This window comes from Gobius niger (assembly GCF_951799975.1).
Source record: "Gobius niger genome assembly, chromosome: 5".
NCBI classification, from domain to species: Eukaryota; Metazoa; Chordata; class Actinopteri; order Gobiiformes; family Gobiidae; genus Gobius; species Gobius niger.
This window is the reverse complement of record NC_136856.1, coordinates 14,496,167-14,513,655: the sequence shown is the minus strand read 5'-3', so window position 1 is coordinate 14,513,655 and position 17,489 is coordinate 14,496,167. Positions and strand designations below refer to the sequence as shown.

The 17,489-nt window shown below is 39.8% G+C and overlaps 3 protein-coding genes across 13 annotated transcripts in view; all 3 read left to right on the top strand.

Moving 5' to 3' along the window:
- Positions 1-8,140, top strand: part of LOC306963731 (protocadherin alpha-5-like) — a 95,666-nt gene extending 87,526 nt beyond the window's left edge. For all 11 annotated transcript variants that reach the window (XM_079557418.1, XM_079557411.1, XM_079557417.1 and 8 more), the window contains 3 exons: positions 1,152-1,216; positions 2,853-2,938; positions 5,912-8,140. In XM_079557418.1, coding sequence (XP_079413544.1) covers positions 1,152-1,216; positions 2,853-2,938; positions 5,912-6,204 — 444 coding nt within the window. In that variant the 3' untranslated portion in view covers positions 6,205-8,140. The remainder of the gene's footprint in view (positions 1-1,151; positions 1,217-2,852; positions 2,939-5,911) is intronic.
- A 2,346-nt stretch (positions 8,141-10,486) lies between these two features.
- LOC306963738 (protocadherin beta-18-like) lies at positions 10,487-13,075 on the top strand (the record flags this gene model as incomplete). The annotated part of the gene is made up of 1 exon (XM_079557432.1): positions 10,487-13,075. Exon 1 carries the CDS (start codon positions 10,580-10,582, stop codon positions 13,073-13,075), a length of 2,496 nt encoding a protein of 831 aa, XP_079413558.1. The 5' UTR covers positions 10,487-10,579.
- A 1,382-nt stretch (positions 13,076-14,457) lies between these two features.
- LOC306963745 (protocadherin beta-15-like) lies at positions 14,458-16,917 on the top strand (the record flags this gene model as incomplete). Its single annotated transcript, XM_079557439.1, has 1 exon — positions 14,458-16,917. The coding sequence occupies exon 1, from the start codon at positions 14,509-14,511 to the stop codon at positions 16,915-16,917; it is 2,409 nt and encodes an 802-aa protein (XP_079413565.1). The 5' UTR covers positions 14,458-14,508.
- Positions 16,918-17,489: the final 572 nt, after the last annotated feature.

Genomic DNA, 17,489 nt, shown 5'->3' with positions numbered 1-17,489 from the left:
TTGTTAGCTATTAGCAGAGCCTTAGCTACACTCACTTTCAAAGGAATAGGACACAGAGCCTTATAGATCACGGTGGTTACGACACAATACGTAGTTTGTTTGATAGTGTTTTTTTCAAATGTCTAAAAAATCCTCAAGTGATATCAATGAATTAGTGATGAGATTTATGGCTCTTTACTGGGACCTCAATCTTTGGGATCCGTTCAGTTCAATGATTTGTCTATCTTTGCATCCATTTTATTTTAAAGACAGCAGCCAGATAACTCCTATTATCTGAGACCTGATCATACAAACATGCACACTGAACATATTTCCTATTCCTACGTAATAGGGAAAGAGGGAAAATCTAAGTGGGGGCAATCACTCTGCTTCAAAGTGATTGCAAGGTCATTATCAGTCGTCCAGGATTATATTTAAATCTCTAATACAATGCACTCTAGTACGTTTGTGGTTATTTGCACACATCTTGTTAAAGGAATACCATTGTAGATGCTTTTATGTTAAATTACTCAAGAATGTTACTACTTTGGTTCATTGTGGAATAATACTCTCATTATTGATCGCAATCATGTGCAGTGTGTTAGATGTATTTACCAGAGGTGACGCGGCAGCTAATGAAGTTGTTCTACGGCACTTTTTTCTCCTGTTAATCCCGTTTTAGCTAACGTTAGTCTATAGGCAATGTTAGATAGTACACCCGAATATTGTTGCTGTCCATGGTAAGAGTGAATTTATAACTTTCCATTCCAAACTCTGCTGGCTCGTATGTCATAAACTCGTCGTTTGAGACCAAGCTGTGCTGGTGGTTACAGTGGTGAAGTGAGCTGTTGTGTTGATTTATAGGAGTCCCTCAACTTTGAACTCACAAGTCGGTGTTAGCTAATTATATTGGGGCTCTTTCATTAGTCACACTCACCTTTTCATGTTGAAGAAAAAAACAACAACAAAGGAAAAGGAGAGCCTTGTATGGATCCAACAAAATCTGTGTGCTTCGTTGGATGTTGTCTGGAGTTGTCAAGCTTTTACAGACCATGCAGTTATGTCATGTGGCTATTGTTAACTGTGTGTCAAGGAATGTCAGTGAAAGCTGTCTAAGCTATTGGTGAAAAAATATCTCTAAAATATCTGCTCCTTTTGTTTTTGTCTTTCAGCCTAAAGGTCCAAGTTCGGACTGGAGATACTCGGCCTCCCTGAGAGCTGGAGGAGTGATGCAGAGGTAAGGACAGCTTTTGATTTAAATTTTACAAAAAGGTCTCATCTTTATGTTTTGAACATTGTTACACAGAACTCAGTGACATGTAGTGCCAATTTTTCTCATCATGTCAACCCTACTTCTCTCAATTAATTGGGGGGATTGTCTGAAGTTCAGTTTTGTAACTTTTGTACTGTCAAATAAAGTAAGTTACAGAAATCTCTAATTGACTGTTACTCAAAGCACAGCATGCTGCAGTGTGTGCATTGTTTGTTAAGCGAGATCAGGAGTTCCCAAACCTTTTAAACCACAATCTACAAAATAACCATGCAGACTATCAGTTAATCAGTTAGTGTAAGTTGTTATTGTTTTTTGTGTGTGTTTTTTTTACAATGTGTGTTTGTACATTAATGTATATGGTGATGTGAACTTCATTTTACCTAATTTGACATCACAGTTTGCAATTATGAAATTTATAGTATTAATCACAGTGTCATACATTTTTGTTTGTAGACAGAATCTTGATCGTTCTATGAGCTGCAATTTTTGCATGGGGTCAATCATAGAAATGGCCTTGTTTGTCCAGAAGCCAAACATTAGTGTCAAGTTATGAAATCAGTTATTTGCGATTACACTCAACCTGGAACATTGAGGGCTCTATATTTAGAATGAAAGGGCCTTTACTTTGTTATGCCCATTTTCACATATTTAACTGCTCTTCCTCGTCACCTCCTAAGTTCCTCAAAAAGACAGATTCCTGCAGGCCAGACGGTTCTGTCTCAATCACTTCCGCATCGTCAATAGTGGTCAGCATCACGGGGTGTGGTGCAGTGAGGGGAAAGCAGCTATGACATCAGCAAATCCTCCTCTCATGAAGCTTAACAATCACAGTGACTTTGGAGGTCAGGGGGATTTATCTTTAATGACAGATAGAAATGTATGTCGGATGTTTGTTTGCCCAATAGCTGAACATCAGGGGGGGAAAAAAGCAAAACATCACTGCACACAGAGACATAGACACACACAGGGTTATTCTTAATATGTGTGGAAGTATGAGCAGTAGCAAGAGTAGTATAGCTCGTATCTGGTACCTGACACGGGAAATGAAAGCGGAGGGGAGGCCTAGAGCATGACAAAACGAGGTGTAGATTTGCAGCAGTATGTGTACATTTGATACTACCTTTGAAAATACCAAAAAGTAAGCTGCTAATATTTTGTTGGACAGCCTTTAGCTTTGATTTTGATTACCAAATGCATTCACTGTTGCATTTTCAATAAGATTCTGCGATGTCACAATTTCACAATGTGAGCCCAATGAATCCTGGCATTGTTATTTGGGAATATGACGTGAAGAAATCATAACCTTCATTCAGGATGTTGCTCTCATTCTTTGAGCACATACTGTAGTGTTGCTGAACCTGGACCTGCTCAACCACAGCAACCCCAGATCATAACACTTAGTTAAATCTAGGTAGTGACTTTTTTTTTTGTCAGGCAGTATAGGTTCAGCATTTCAGAGAGACTAAGCAGGTGATTGTAATCCACAACAAAACAGAAAACTCTGTCATTCAACCTAAATGAGAAAGGACTCACCATTTAAGCCTTCATTATTAACTAATGTATGTTGTTTTTGAAAACATGATATTTTTCTGTGTTTCAGCTCTGTGCTCATGGAGGAGTCATCGGTCCTGCAAGGAGCCCAAGGTGTCCTCGTCCAAAACTGGCCCACCGTGTCCAGCGCACCAGGTAAGGCACCAACCTGGAACTGTGCTCTTAATGATAGAGCATTTCTATGAGTTAATGCTGTAGATATAAACTCATGCATCTATATCTACAGTAAATCAGGCATTTCCAAATGTTGCAAGCCACAATATCCTAAACAAAGCTAACCCGACTCAGTAACCCCACTGTACAAAATAATTGTCACTTATAATCATTGCAAGCAGTTAAATCTGGTTTAATTAAACCCTAACCCTGATTTATGACCACCCAGAATGCCACCCCTTAACTTATGAAGATCAGAAAGAGGACAGAAAGCACAGCCTGTTATATAGACCTACACATAAACAAAAGAATACATTTCACGTTACAATAACAATGGCAGATGTCTGGGACGTGACCTGTGTGAGTCATGCTAACAGGATCAGCTGGCAGAGACTCAAATGAGTCTAATTGAGATTAAAATGGTAAATACAGGGCGGTCAGTCTGCTGAGGAGAGCGATTCCTTTTGTTCTGCAGGCTACATGCACTTAATGTAATATTCATGAGATTGTAAGTGGAATACTTTAGTGTTTAGAGTAGGGTCGCACATCGTGAGAGGTTTTCAAAAAATAATTGCCATAGATTACTTACAATACTTAAAGGAAAATTGTAGGAAATATGTTTATTGTTTGTTTGTTTGCATTAATTTGTTTTAAAGAAAATACTATTTCTCTTTAAGGCTGTGTGAGGAAAAGATGCTATTTTTTTTCGTATATTTTAGAGTAAACAAAGTGAAAGGAATCAGTTTTAAATTTCACCAAAATGCCGTCAGATTTAGACTACTGATTGTTTCCTGATCCCTCATATAAGCAGTGCTCATATGCATTGTATATTAACTTGTTTGCAAAGAGGGTTTTTAGAGTACTGCATTTCTTTTTCTCTAAAATCTTGTGTTTGTATGTTACATGTGGCCACATCAGGTGATAGTTGTTTATTTTTCCCTGAGAACGCCACATCAATGTTGCTATTATAAGGGGAGTTGCATTTTTGTTTATGAGTTTCCTTTAGCTGCTTTTATATCCATGGGCTTGCAAGTTGGGCTATTTTTGCTATATTTGTTGCCAATGTAAAAGGTGTTGATTTTGTTAACACTTTCCTACATAATGTACCCACGGTGATTCTGGGTATTGATTTGATCCTGATCCTTCAAATATGCAGTGCTATTTATAGACTCCTTGCAGGTGCGCCGTATCAGTGGTTGTTGTCCTCGTCTCCGTTGCAGTACAGGGCTTAAGTATAGCTATGCAGTCCTTTCCATTAATGCTCTTTAGCTGCACTTGGTATCAAAGTGTATAGAGGGAGTGGTTTGTGTTAGAAGTGGTCATGCTTTTGTGCTTGGCTGCAGTGTCGGGTGTTTAATGGCTGCCTGCTTTGTGTAACACTGCTATGACAGATGGAGCACAGGCCACGCCCAGATTAGCCGGCACACAAAGTCACCGCTAGCCCCCCAACACACACACACACACACAGACACAGGCACAGGCACAGGCACACACTCTATCACTCTTACCTGATGCCTTTCATTCCCTGCAGTGACCCAAATTCTGCTTTGTTGAGAGACTGAAAGGAGCCCTACCAATAGAAGGAATCATTTTTATTTGATATTCACTTGTATTCATCGAGAACACATCTGAGCATGTTGCTAGCACAAGAAAAAAAAACAAAAAACAAGGGTATTGTTGCTAAGATTGAAATTCAATTCCGAATAGATGTTAAATACGTTCTTGTTACAACATCGACAACGATGGCTCAATGGCTCTAATGAGCAAAAGAAACATAGAAAGTGGTCAGTGGATGAAAACACATCGAGGAGACTGGGAGCTGCTACTCCCGAAGCCCCACTGCTGTCACCGAAGGATGTAGTTTCCATAGCAACCATGTACCAGAGGCAGAGGGAAACAGGGAGGGGCCACAGATTTGAGAGAAAGGGGTGTAGCATATGGTCTGGGGCTAAAGATTTTGCCAGGATGGGCTTTGAAATAACATTCTGGATTACAAGATGAAGGACAGGAGTTTGTTTTGAGGAAGTATTAACATTCCCTACGCTCACCATAGCTGTAAATATGTAGCTTATCTAGTCTGTTTCACTGCACTGTCTGTGCTCTGTCAATTTGGATTTGTTTGTTTAAAAAAAAATCTTTTTTACCACAATTTGATTTTTTCCATCCTTCTTGGAGTATTATTGATTTATGAGTCATATTTCTCATGTACAGGCTATCTCTATTCACATTTATAAACATTAGTCTTGGATTGGTCTCTCACTCGATCTATCTTATGCATACGGGCATGAGTCAGAGGAAGATTAAACAACACGGTGCTTTTAACACTTATAGACTTATAGACACTTGCATCTTTGTTATTGTTATTTATGGTAGTAGTTTAAATTTAAGCCAGTGATGTTGCCCAAAGAATATGACAAGAATATGACACAGCTGATCATGAGTACAGTACTTTTTATATCCACCAGGTAGCTTTTGTCTTTACCAGACAAGTGCTGCAGTGCAGTCTTTGTCACCCTGCTTTCACCACCCCCTTTTCAGTCTATTATATAACGCTGCGTTCCTGCCCAACTGGCTATGAGAATGAGAGAGATGAGAGATGTAAGATGATTTGGAATGGCTAGTTATTTAAAACAATGTAATTTATAATTCAAGTGAGTGCTTAGTCATGTCATATTTCAGAAACAGACTTACTACAGACATACTACTTCACCCATTATAGTCAACCGACTGTGAAAACTATGCTCTGGACAGTCTCATTGAAAAGATGTGTTGGTGTGACTGTTGATGAAAGTTCACGGCAATTATTGGACCACTCTAGTAATCAGATCATTTTCATTTGAATGACCCCTTTCTATCAACTTAAAACCAACTCACAAATTTCTTCATCAGCTTTTACTTTTGCTTCATTTTAAATGTGTCTTCCTCTGACGCTTACGGATTTCCATTATTTTTCAGATGCTGAAGGAGGAGAGGTGTCTCCCCCAATGGGTGCAGGCATGGACAGTAACAGCTGGCACTTCCGCTACGGGCCTGGGGGACCAGGTGCACCACAGCTGAAGCCTGGCGACGTACCCCCGGAGGCCTTCATCATCCCTGGATCTCCGGCCATAATATCCATCAGACAGAACCAAGACGACGACAAGGGTGATTTCATGTCTTTTGGGAAGAAAGAGGAAAAGAAAAAGAAAAAGAAGAAGAAGGAGAAGAAAGATAAGAAGGACAAGGGGAAAGATGATGGGGATGAGTGAAGATGAAAGCTCCTTGAATGACAAACAGACAAACAGGGTGTTGTTAAAACAGAGGTACCAAAGTCCATTGGGTACAAAGAAAATGTGAAATTAAATTTGCTGTTTCATTCTATCACAGATTCTGCACACCCTGTTGATAAGTTGGCCTTACCAAGATTTGCTGTACCTTCAGTGATTGTGGTACGCTATGAATCTTGCCTTGACACAATACAGCGACACATTTTCCTCCATGCCCTTATGTGCCTATACCTTACATGGAGATGAGCTTCTCTTTACCCAGTTGTTTGTTCCATAAACCCATTGGGCATGCTGGCACCTCTGTATTATCCTCTCCCCAACTCTCCCCTGCTCTGATGTGGATGTTGTTCTCTCTGGAGAAGAGACATTTGAACAAGAAGACGCTTTGTGCCAGTCAAAGAAGAGAATAACAAAGGAGATAGCAACAAATGTTTGCTGTTTGCCGCTGGACACATTTTGTAAATAGCACAGTTAAGAGAAAGAGACACTGAACTTGACAAGACACAACTGCAGGCCTGGTTATTACCCACACTGTTTCCTGTATTTTCAATGAAACACATGTACACGCATGCTCGCTCACTGAAGCAAACTCAACAGCTATACGTACTGTACTGTACCATTGTCTGGAATTGCATTCTGAAGGGAATTATGACACAGTACCAGAGAATGGTGCAATGTATGATGTTCTCCTGGTGAACACCAACACTTCCTTCCCCTCTGCAGTAAAGACGTGCTTTCTGCTTTGAATGTTCGGTAGCAACCAGTCCTTAACTTGATATCTTGTGTTTACAACTAATCACAGGTTCTTTCATGCACCTTCTCCACTGTTTTCCGCTGACAATGATGATTGAGTTTTATTGTTTCTCATTCAAAACTACAGTGTATGTTAGATTTGTGTAAAGCTTTAACTCTTTCAGTGACAGCGTTTCTAATTGGGTCTAGCCTGAGAAAAGCCCTGTGAACCTCTTGTTCCTATTAGAAGCAAGAGACAAAATATAAGGGCTTTCAAAAGTGACAGGACGTATTTGATCCGCTCAGTTTATCACGATATTTATCAAATTGTCTTTGGCGACATACCAGTCTTTAAATTTGCGCCTCGAAAACTAACGCAGACAAGCTAAGTTCCTAATCTACAGCTATGCCTTCAAATCCAAATGTGAGTTGTCTCTAACCCTTCTCTGTCTATTTCCACATCATCAACACTTGCTGACTCAAGAATGATGTCACTCAGTTTAGTGGCTGCTGCATGCCCTACTCTAAGGAAACACATACTATATAAAGAAATATATATATAAATAGATAGCTATGATTTATTATTTTGTATTACCATCTTTTTTCCATTGCTCACTTGGGGAATAATTTCCAGATACTTCTGTCTATGCCAAATATCCTTTCTTTTTTTGACCACAGATAACATTTGACTTCCACTGAATCTCAATAGATATTTGTAAATGCTTTAGTGTGATTGAATGCAAAACTTGTTTTTGAATATGAAATGCTTTTTTGAAGAAGAAGAAGAAGAAGAAGGAAGGAGGGAAACATTTAACTTTGACACAGTGGTCTATCTAACACTAAAATATTGTAACTGAAATATGTATGATTAGCTATCACTTCCCTCTCACTCCTGAAGTAAAGGAGATTGGTTCTAGTGTAAAAAATGTACATGTATTGTATGCCTGTGTATAGTGACTTTTCACGCTGTCCTTCTACCTAATGTTTGGTGGTGAACTATGGTGGCAAACGTGCTGTTCTCGCGAGACCGGCACGGCTCTTTTGTTACTCTGCCCTCTTTTTGTAGCTACACTCATCAGCTGTGACAGTGAAGTAGTGACTTTTCAACCCCTTTATTATTTTATGCATTATTTTTAACCTTATTGGAAAATGGTGATGTGTTGGGTTTAAAAAAAAAATGAATAAAGTTTTCTTTAAAAATGTGTTTTCTTGACATTTCTCTATTTTGTAAAATGCAGTTTGTCCTTTTTAATTAGGCGTCACATTATTTTTATGGCAAAGGAATCGACTCTCTCTGCATCTGTTCCCAGCGTTTAATTTGAAAATGTATAATTATGGGTCAAAACAGATAGGTATATAATAATTAAAAAGAAAAATGCTTAAGTTGCTGCATTACACCAAAGGGAAAAAAGTCAAAGGCCATTCACATTTTGCTTTTGAACAACTTAGGCAATAATAAGAACAACCTAGTTAAGTGGTGCTCACACTGTGGCTCTTCTACTGTGAATTACAAATAATTGCATGCCTTAGTGGTATAGATATGAGAACACTCCCAGTTTAGCCATAATTTAGTCCTATTTAGGTCAACTCTAGACCCTTTTTTAAAGTTGGTTTGGCCCTGGTTTAATCTGAATCAAGGCCTGGTGCTGCTTGGAAGGTCAGATTTTTTATGAGGTGGTATTTAATGGGAGAAGCTTGAGAACCGCAGATCTAATTGCTTCAGATTCTGAGCTCTGCAGGCGTCAGAGAGGAGGCTAAGCTCTGCTGCAGAGGGAGTTGTGAGTGAAAGGCGCCACCTTTTGGACAACATTACTCACTACATTGTCAAATATATGGGCGTCTGATGAGGTCCCCTTTATTTTCATTTAAACAACAACACAAAAGCACTAGACAGTACAAATACATAAGTATGTCATAAAGAGTAATGAAATGAAAGCAGTACATCAACAATAAAAATAAATGAGATTGATACAAGTAAGAGGGGTTGCAATAAAAGCATTTAGATCGAGCATTCAAATTGTTGGAGATTGCTCGTGTTCCGCCTTTTTTATTAGGAAAGGTAGGCTATAGCCTGATATTGGGTTTATTCTATATACACGTGAATGTTATTGTTGCGAGATAATATTAAAATATTGATTTTTGGGCATCCTTTTGCCTTGTGTATTTTGTATAACCTGTAGGTATTGCATCAAAGACAACACAATGTTCTTGAGGCGGTAAGAATGCACATTCAGATGTGCAAGAGCGTTTCCCCTTAAATATAGACAGCACAAAATATAAGCTTTACTATCTGAGATGTAGTATTATGGAAAATATTGTGAATTGGTTTGGTCTAAATTGAATAAAAACAGAGAGAAGTTGCCTCGGATCGAGCGTGCAAATTTATTTGACAGATACATATGGAGATTGCTACAGATTGTAACCTCTTAAATGAGCCCCCTTGGGTGAGCCCCCAATTGTTACAACCCAGCTCTGCAAGGCAAAGGGGAAGTAGCAAAAAAACAATATGCAAAAAGGATAAATTAAGTATACATTTAATAAAAGGTAACATAAAAGGTAATTTCAACAAAGTAGAACCAAAAAACAAAGGCTATTTACAATATTTACAAAGGTTAACAAAAATAATACGTGTATCATTCGTTAAATCATTTTTCAAATTGAAATAAAAAACGAAATTTCCTAGAAACGTCTGGTAGGCTATGAGCATGTTTCGTTTTATGCAATGAAACAAAAGCACTCTAAATGGTTGGACACACACAAAGTCATAACTGACACGAGGGGTCAGAGACACAACATGAAACAGCACACTGGCCACAAAGACCAGCAGCCCAGAATGTTAGGTTGCTTCGGAACTTTTAGATGTGGACCAATGATGTAACAGGTCAAAGCGGTTCAGGATGGATTCTCGTGTGCTTGAAAATCACAAATACCGCGAGAATTCAGCTTGCTGGTAAGGTAAAGACTGAACATGGTTGTGAGGGCATGGGGTAGGGGATAATTTATTTTCTGCCATGTTTTTTTTTTTTTCCTTTCAGGACTATACATTTAAAAGTGTACTTTACTAATCAATTGCCCAAATTTGACTCTCTTTGGTCCCAGGATGCCAAAATCTTATTTGGGATTGTAGAGAGTATAAGCCATACTCAGTGACACACACACTAAACCAAGCTAGAGAAAATGCGCTCAGTTAAAGTGAAGGTTAACCATTTCTGTGACCCTGTCCATGGTTCTGAAAGTGTAATCAGCTGTTATGTGTTGTTAGTGATCTCTAGTATCCACAATTTGCAGTGCAGTCACTCCATACTTGGTGGTGGTAAGCTATTAGCCACAGAAAGAGCCAGAGTTGCCCTGGGGTACACTTACGACATTGAAAGTGACGTTTACTTAAAATTTATTTATAATCAAGAATAGCCCCTTTTCAAGGAAATCCTTCATATTTAACATAGTTTAAACATAGTTTAAAGATGAGCTTCACCTTGTTAATTAGAGTTTGTGTCAAATGCCTGACGAACAGCATAGGCCTGGCGTCTGATCGCAAAGGTTTCCTGTTTTCAACACTTGGTGCCGCTGTGGACCAACAGAAGTCTGTAAAACCTCCATCCAGTGGGTTGGTCAATATTAACGTATGTCTGGATTTCGTTGTTTCACGATCGAAGAGAAAAGCTTAGAACTTGTAATTGGACTATTTTCTCTTAATTTGGCTCAAGCGCTCAATCACGAGCGTGCTAGGATGAGTTTCAGCAAAGGCTTTTTTGTGGCTGGCTGGGTGTGCTTTTTCCTAATGGTTCCCGCAGTTCAGGGTGATCTGAGCTACTCTATTCCTGAAGAAGTACGGCTAAATCATGTAATTGGAAATATTGCAAAGGATCTCGGCCTGGACACAAGGACCATTTCATCGCGGAAAGCTCGTCTGGATTTTGAGGACACGAACAAGCGGTACTGTGACATCAATCTGGCTACCGGGGATTTGATCGCATCAGAGAGAATAGACCGGGAGGCTGTTTGTGAAAACAAAGCGTCTTGTGTTCTAAAAGCGGATCTGATGATGGAAAACCCTTTGGAGCTACACCGTGTTAGTCTCAATGTTCAAGATATCAATGATAATTCACCAAGATTTAAGAAGCTTTTAACTGAAAAGGAAATACGGGAGTCAACTGAACGGGGAAGCCGTTTCTCCATTGAAGTGGCGCACGATGCGGACATAGGACAAAACGGTGTTCAGAGATACGTTCTTCAGAAAAACGAGAACTTTATTCTGTCCTCTGGTAATAACAAAGTCGAGCTCGTTTTGGAAAATAAACTAGACAGAGAAAAGCAGAAAGACATGAATTTGACTCTGACAGCTTATGATGGCGGCTCTCCTCAGAGATCTGGGACTGTAGTTATTCACATTACTGTGTTAGATGCGAATGATAACGCCCCTGTGTTTAGCCAAACCGTCTATGAAGCCAGTCTGCCTGAAAATGCGCTACTAGATACTGTTGTACTGAAGGTCAGTGCCACAGACGCTGATGAGGGAGTGAATGGAGATGTGACTTATGATTTGGGACATAATTCAAAATTAGATATATTTTCTATTAACTCTGAGACTGGAGAAATCCGCGTTAATGGCCAAATTGATTTTGAAGAAAAGGCATCATACGAATTGAGGGTTGAGGCTAATGATGGACTTGGGCTATCTTCATATGCAAACGTGATAATAGACGTTACTGACATCAACGACAATGCACCAATAATAAATATAAAATCATTGTCAAATCAAATACCAGAGAATGCTCCCCCTGGTGCTGAGGTGGGCATCATTCATGTACAGGACAGAGACTCTGGTATTAATAGTAAGATCCGCTGTTTAATTCAACAAAATGTCCCATTTACACTAATGCCTTCTTTTAAAAATTATTATTCTCTCGTGACCACAGAACAGCTGGACCGTGAGCTAGTGTCTGATTACAACATTACAATCACTGCCACTGACGAGGGCTCTCCACCTCTGTCCTCCTCTAAAACTGTCCACTTAACTGTAGCTGACATCAATGACAACCCTCCTGTGTTTGAGGAGCAGTCCTACAGCGCATATGTGACTGAAAACAACAAACCTGGCTCCACTTTATGTTCTGTTGCTGCTCGAGACCCAGACTGGAGACAGAACGGGACAGTGGTTTATTCTCTGTTACCTGGTGAGGTGAACGGGGCCCCAGTGTCCTTTTATGTATCTGTAAATGGAGACACAGGGGTGATCCATGCTGTGAGGGCTTTTGATTATGAACACTTCAGGAGTTTTAAAGTCCATGTGATGGCCAGAGACAATGGGTCTCCTCCACTCAGCAGCAACGTGACGGTCAATGTGTTTATATCTGATGTGAACGACAACTCTCCTCAAATCCTGTACCCCACCCCGGAGGGGAACTCCTTCATGACTGAACTGGTCCCTAAAGCTGCACATGCAGGCTCTCTGGTGTCCAAAGTGATAGCAGTGGATGCAGACTCTGGACAGAACGCCTGGCTGTCCTATCACATAGTCAAATCCACTGAGTCTGGACTTTTTACTATTGGCCTCCACAGTGGAGAGATCAGGACCCAGCGGGACATCTCTGAATCTGACAGCATGAAACAGAACCTTATTGTGGCAGTGAAGGATAACGGACAGCCTCCTCTCTCTGCCACCTGCTCCATGTATTTACTGATCTCTGATAACTTGGCTGAAGTGCCTGAACTCAAGGACATTTCTTATGATGAGAGAGACTCAAAGCTGACATCCTATCTGATCATTGCACTGGTGTCAGTGTCCACATTTTTCCTCACCTTCATTATTATTGTCATGGGTGTGAGGTTCTGTCGCAGGAGGAAGCCCAGACTGTTGTTTGATGGAGCAGTTGCAATCCCCAGTGGTTATCTGCCTCCTAATTATGCAGATGTTGACGGCACAGGAACTTTACGCAGCACTTACAACTATGATGGCTACATGACAACTGGATCCAGGACAAGTGACTTTAAATTTGTCTCGTCCTACAATGACAACACGCTGCCTGTAGACCAGACTCTGAGGAAAAGCCCCACTGACTTTTCTGACGTCTTTGGAGACTGTGATGACTCTCCTGAGGTAGGAACACATTTTACATAACTTATTTTATTTAATCCAAGTTAAAGTTAGCATATTCTTTATTTCTATATGTAGTGCCTTAATATATTTGCCTTGATCATTACCACACAGGGCGGTTCATTTTTCTGTTCACCTGATCCACAACAAAAATGCTGTTCCGTATTTTATGCTACATTCCTGTATTATAAAGAATGGGCGTTTTTTTTTATCCTCTTGCTAATAACAAGAGACTGTGAGGGCTTTCCTGAAGTAGGAAACTGAAACATTGACTTTCCTCATCTTAATTTATCTAGAAATGAAAAAAGGCATGATTTTCATATTTTTAGTAATCAAAATGCATTCAAACAGTAGAGCAGCAAATATGTTTACAACATGCCTTTTTCATCATCACACACACACCAGTCATTTTCGTGTTCATCTGAGAAAAAAAGAAAAAAAAAAAATCATTCATCATTGAAATCATTATTTTTATTGAGCATTTTTTACAAATATGTTACCTTCTCGATTTCAAGTTTTGTGTTAAATATAATCATATAATCGTTTTTCATTTTCATAAAAATGTCTTTGTGATTTACATATTTCTTTGTCACTTTGAAAAATATTATTATTCTGTTTTATTTATCTCTCTATGTCTGTTTTAATCAAAAGGAGTTGTTTATATTACTGACATGTTTCATTGGTTAGAGCAGTAAATAATTGTATCTACAAGCAAAGTGACAATAATACCCTTTTAAAAAGCTTCTATTGACCCAGTGATATTGATTCAGTGATTGTTTTTTATTCAGTGTAACCACGTAACATTATTATTTGCGTAAAAAATGTATACAGTTGTTTTCAAACCATGTAAGAAATGTTCTTTAAAATAAAACAAAGACCATTACTGGATTTGTCGCTTTTTCACGGACAAAATCCAGTCACATTCAGTATCATTGATATGTGAATTAGTTGCGGTCGATCTAAAATAACAGAATGTTAAACAGTTACAATAATTCCTCCAAATAATGTCCTGCACATTTTATGCATAGTGATGAATCTTTTTTTTTGATTAATCTAAATAATTGGTTGCAAATGTAACGGGTGCACTCACACACGCTGCATCTGCTTTATCATCTTTTCCGTCAAAAGACACAGTATTTCCACAGTCAGAACCGTTTTTGCATGAACTTAAAATACATGATCTCCTCTGTGATACAGTCATTTTTTTTTGTTTTAAGTCGGTTAATTTTCACTGACGGTATTACACTTTTGCATGGTTAAATACTTGCTGCTTCCTAAAACACACTCGTGGTGTCAGTATTCACCCGTGAATGAAACAGTGCGTTCACTCCCCTCCCTTTGTCAGTTGTCGTATCGTAGTCCAACATTTTTGCGACTCGTTGTTTCTTTAAGCGCGTCGTTATAGAAACTATTTGGCAACGCGTTCAGTGAGTATTTTAATCGGCTACCCGTGAATAATGGGAGTTCATTTAAACGTTCTTTCGGTCGCATCTGCATTTATTATTGTCATATTGGATGCAGTCAGTGGAGACGTGACCTACTCCATTCCAGAGGAGATGAAACGCGGATCCGTGATCGGAAATATCGCGAAGGATATTGGACTTGATTTGGGCAGATTGTCTGCTCGCAGGGCGCGCGTTGACTCCGAGGACAACGGCGTCCAGTACTGCAGTGTGAACCTCAACACGGGAGAGCTGGTTGTTCAGGAGAGGATTGACAGAGAGGGCCTTTGTGCGAAGAAGACTTCATGTATTCTGAAACAGGAGCTCGTGCTGGAAAACCCTTTAGAGCTGCATCGCTTTACTATCCGCGTCCAAGACATAAATGACAACGCGCCAAAATTTCAAGAGGAAACGATGAAGTTTGAAATCCGTGAATCAGCAGTTAAAGGCGCACGATTTCCTCTGGATGAAGCTTACGATGGAGACATTGGGGAAAATGGTGTTCAGGGTTACACTCTGCAGAAGAACGACCACTTTGCATTGGATATAAAAACAAAATCTAACGGTCGAAAGTACAGTGAATTAGTGTTGGATAAAGAATTGGACCGAGAGAATAATAATGAGATCACTCTGGTGCTGACTGCGTTTGATGGCGGCTCTCCTCAGAGATCAGGCACAGTAGTCATCCATGTCATTGTTCTTGATGCTAATGATAATTCGCCAGTGTTTAGTCAGACTGTGTATAAAGCGAGTCTCCCAGAAAACTCTCCTCCAGATACACTGGTTATTACAGTGACTGCTACTGACGCTGACGAGGGTTTGAATAGCGAGATCACGTATGGTTTCGACCACCCCTCGGATGAACGAAAAGTATTTACTTTAAATCCCAAAACAGGTGAGATTAAAGTGGCACAATCTATAGATTATGAACAGGACTCTTCCTTTGAAATTCAAATTAGTGCAAAAGATGGACTTGGACTGGCTTCTTATGCAACTTTAACAATTGAAATTTCAGATGTAAACGATAATGCTCCTGTTGTATACCTTAAGTCATTAACCAATCAGATTCCAGAGAATGTGTCACCTGGTACAGAGGTGGGCATCATTAATGTGCAGGACAGAGACTCAGAGAACAACAGACAGGTCCACTGCTCCCTTCAGACTGGTGTCCCTTTCAAGTTAGTCCCTTCTATTAAAAACTATTATTCTCTAGTGACCACAGAACAGCTGGACCGTGAGCTAGTGTCTGATTACAACATTACAATCACTGCCACTGACGAGGGCTCTCCACCTCTGTCCTCCTCTAAAACTGTCCACTTAACTGTAGCTGACATCAATGACAACCCTCCTGTGTTTGAGGAGCAGTCCTACAGCGCATATGTGACTGAAAACAACAAACCTGGCTCCACTTTATGTTCTGTTGCTGCTCGAGACCCAGACTGGAGACAGAACGGGACAGTGGTTTATTCTCTGTTACCTGGTGAGGTGAACGGGGCCCCAGTGTCCTCCTATGTATCTGTAAATGGAGACACAGGGGTGATCCATGCTGTGAGGGCTTTTGATTATGAACACTTCAGGAGTTTTAAAGTCCATGTGATGGCCAGAGACAATGGGTCTCCTCCACTCAGCAGCAACGTGACAGTCAATGTGTTTATATCTGATGTGAACGACAACTCTCCTCAAATCCTGTACCCCACCCCGGAGGGGAACTCCTTCATGACTGAACTGGTCCCTAAAGCTGCACATGCAGGGTCTCTGGTGTCCAAAGTGATAGCAGTGGATGCAGACTCTGGACAGAACGCCTGGCTGTCTTATCACATAGTCAAATCCACTGAGTCTGGACTTTTTACTATTGGTCTCCACAGTGGAGAGATCAGGACCCAGCGGGACATCTCTGAATCTGACAGCATGAAACAGAACCTTATTGTGGCAGTGAAGGATAACGGACAGCCTCCTCTCTCTGCCACCTGCTCCATGTATTTACTGATCTCTGATAACTTGGCTGAAGTGCCTGAACTCAAGGACATTTCTTATGATGAGAGAGACTCAAAGCTGACATCCTATCTGATCATTGCACTGGTGTCAGTGTCCACATTTTTCCTCACCTTCATTATTATTGTCATGGGTGTGAGGTTCTGTCGCAGGAGGAAGCCCAGACTGTTGTTTGATGGAGCAGTTGCAATCCCCAGTGGTTATCTGCCTCCGAATTATGCAGATGTTGATGGCACAGGAACTCTACGCAGCACTTACAACTATGATGGCTACATGACAACTGGATCCAGGACAAGTGACTTTAAATTTGTGTCGTCGTACAATGACAACACGCTGCCTGTAGACCAGACCCTGAGGAAGAGCCCCACTGACTTTTCTGACGTCTTTGGAGACTGTGATGACTCTCCTGAGGTAGGAACACATTTTACATAACTTATTTTAATTCATCCAAATTAAAGTTAGCATATTATTTTGCTATATGTACTGAACGATTAGCCTCGATCATTACCACACATAACGGTTTATTTTTCTTTTCACCCGGTCCACATCAAAATGTACAATTCAGTTTATGCGTGCATTCTTGTATTATAAAGAATGGGTGTTTTTTTTATCCTCTAGCTAATGATTCTCATGGACCCCTCAATTACAAGACAAAATGTCTCCCTTCTCCTGACAAAAAATGTATTTTATGTCAACTTCAACATGTGCATTAATAGGGTATTTTAAATGTTTATATTCTTGGATTATCTTCGTTGTTTTTTCTAAATTTTAACCAAAACAAACTGATTAGAATTCCTTGGTTCTTCAGTTGCTTTTATCACATTGTCTCTCTGGCATGAGTGCTTTTGACTCAAATGTTTCGTACCTGTATGTCAGTGTGGTATGAGGTAGAAAATTTAAAGCAATATAAGCCTTGTCAACAATAAATAATCACTATTTTTCTGGAGAGATTCTATTTAAAAGTTCGTTTAACTTTCAAATCATTACAAAAATCAATCAATACA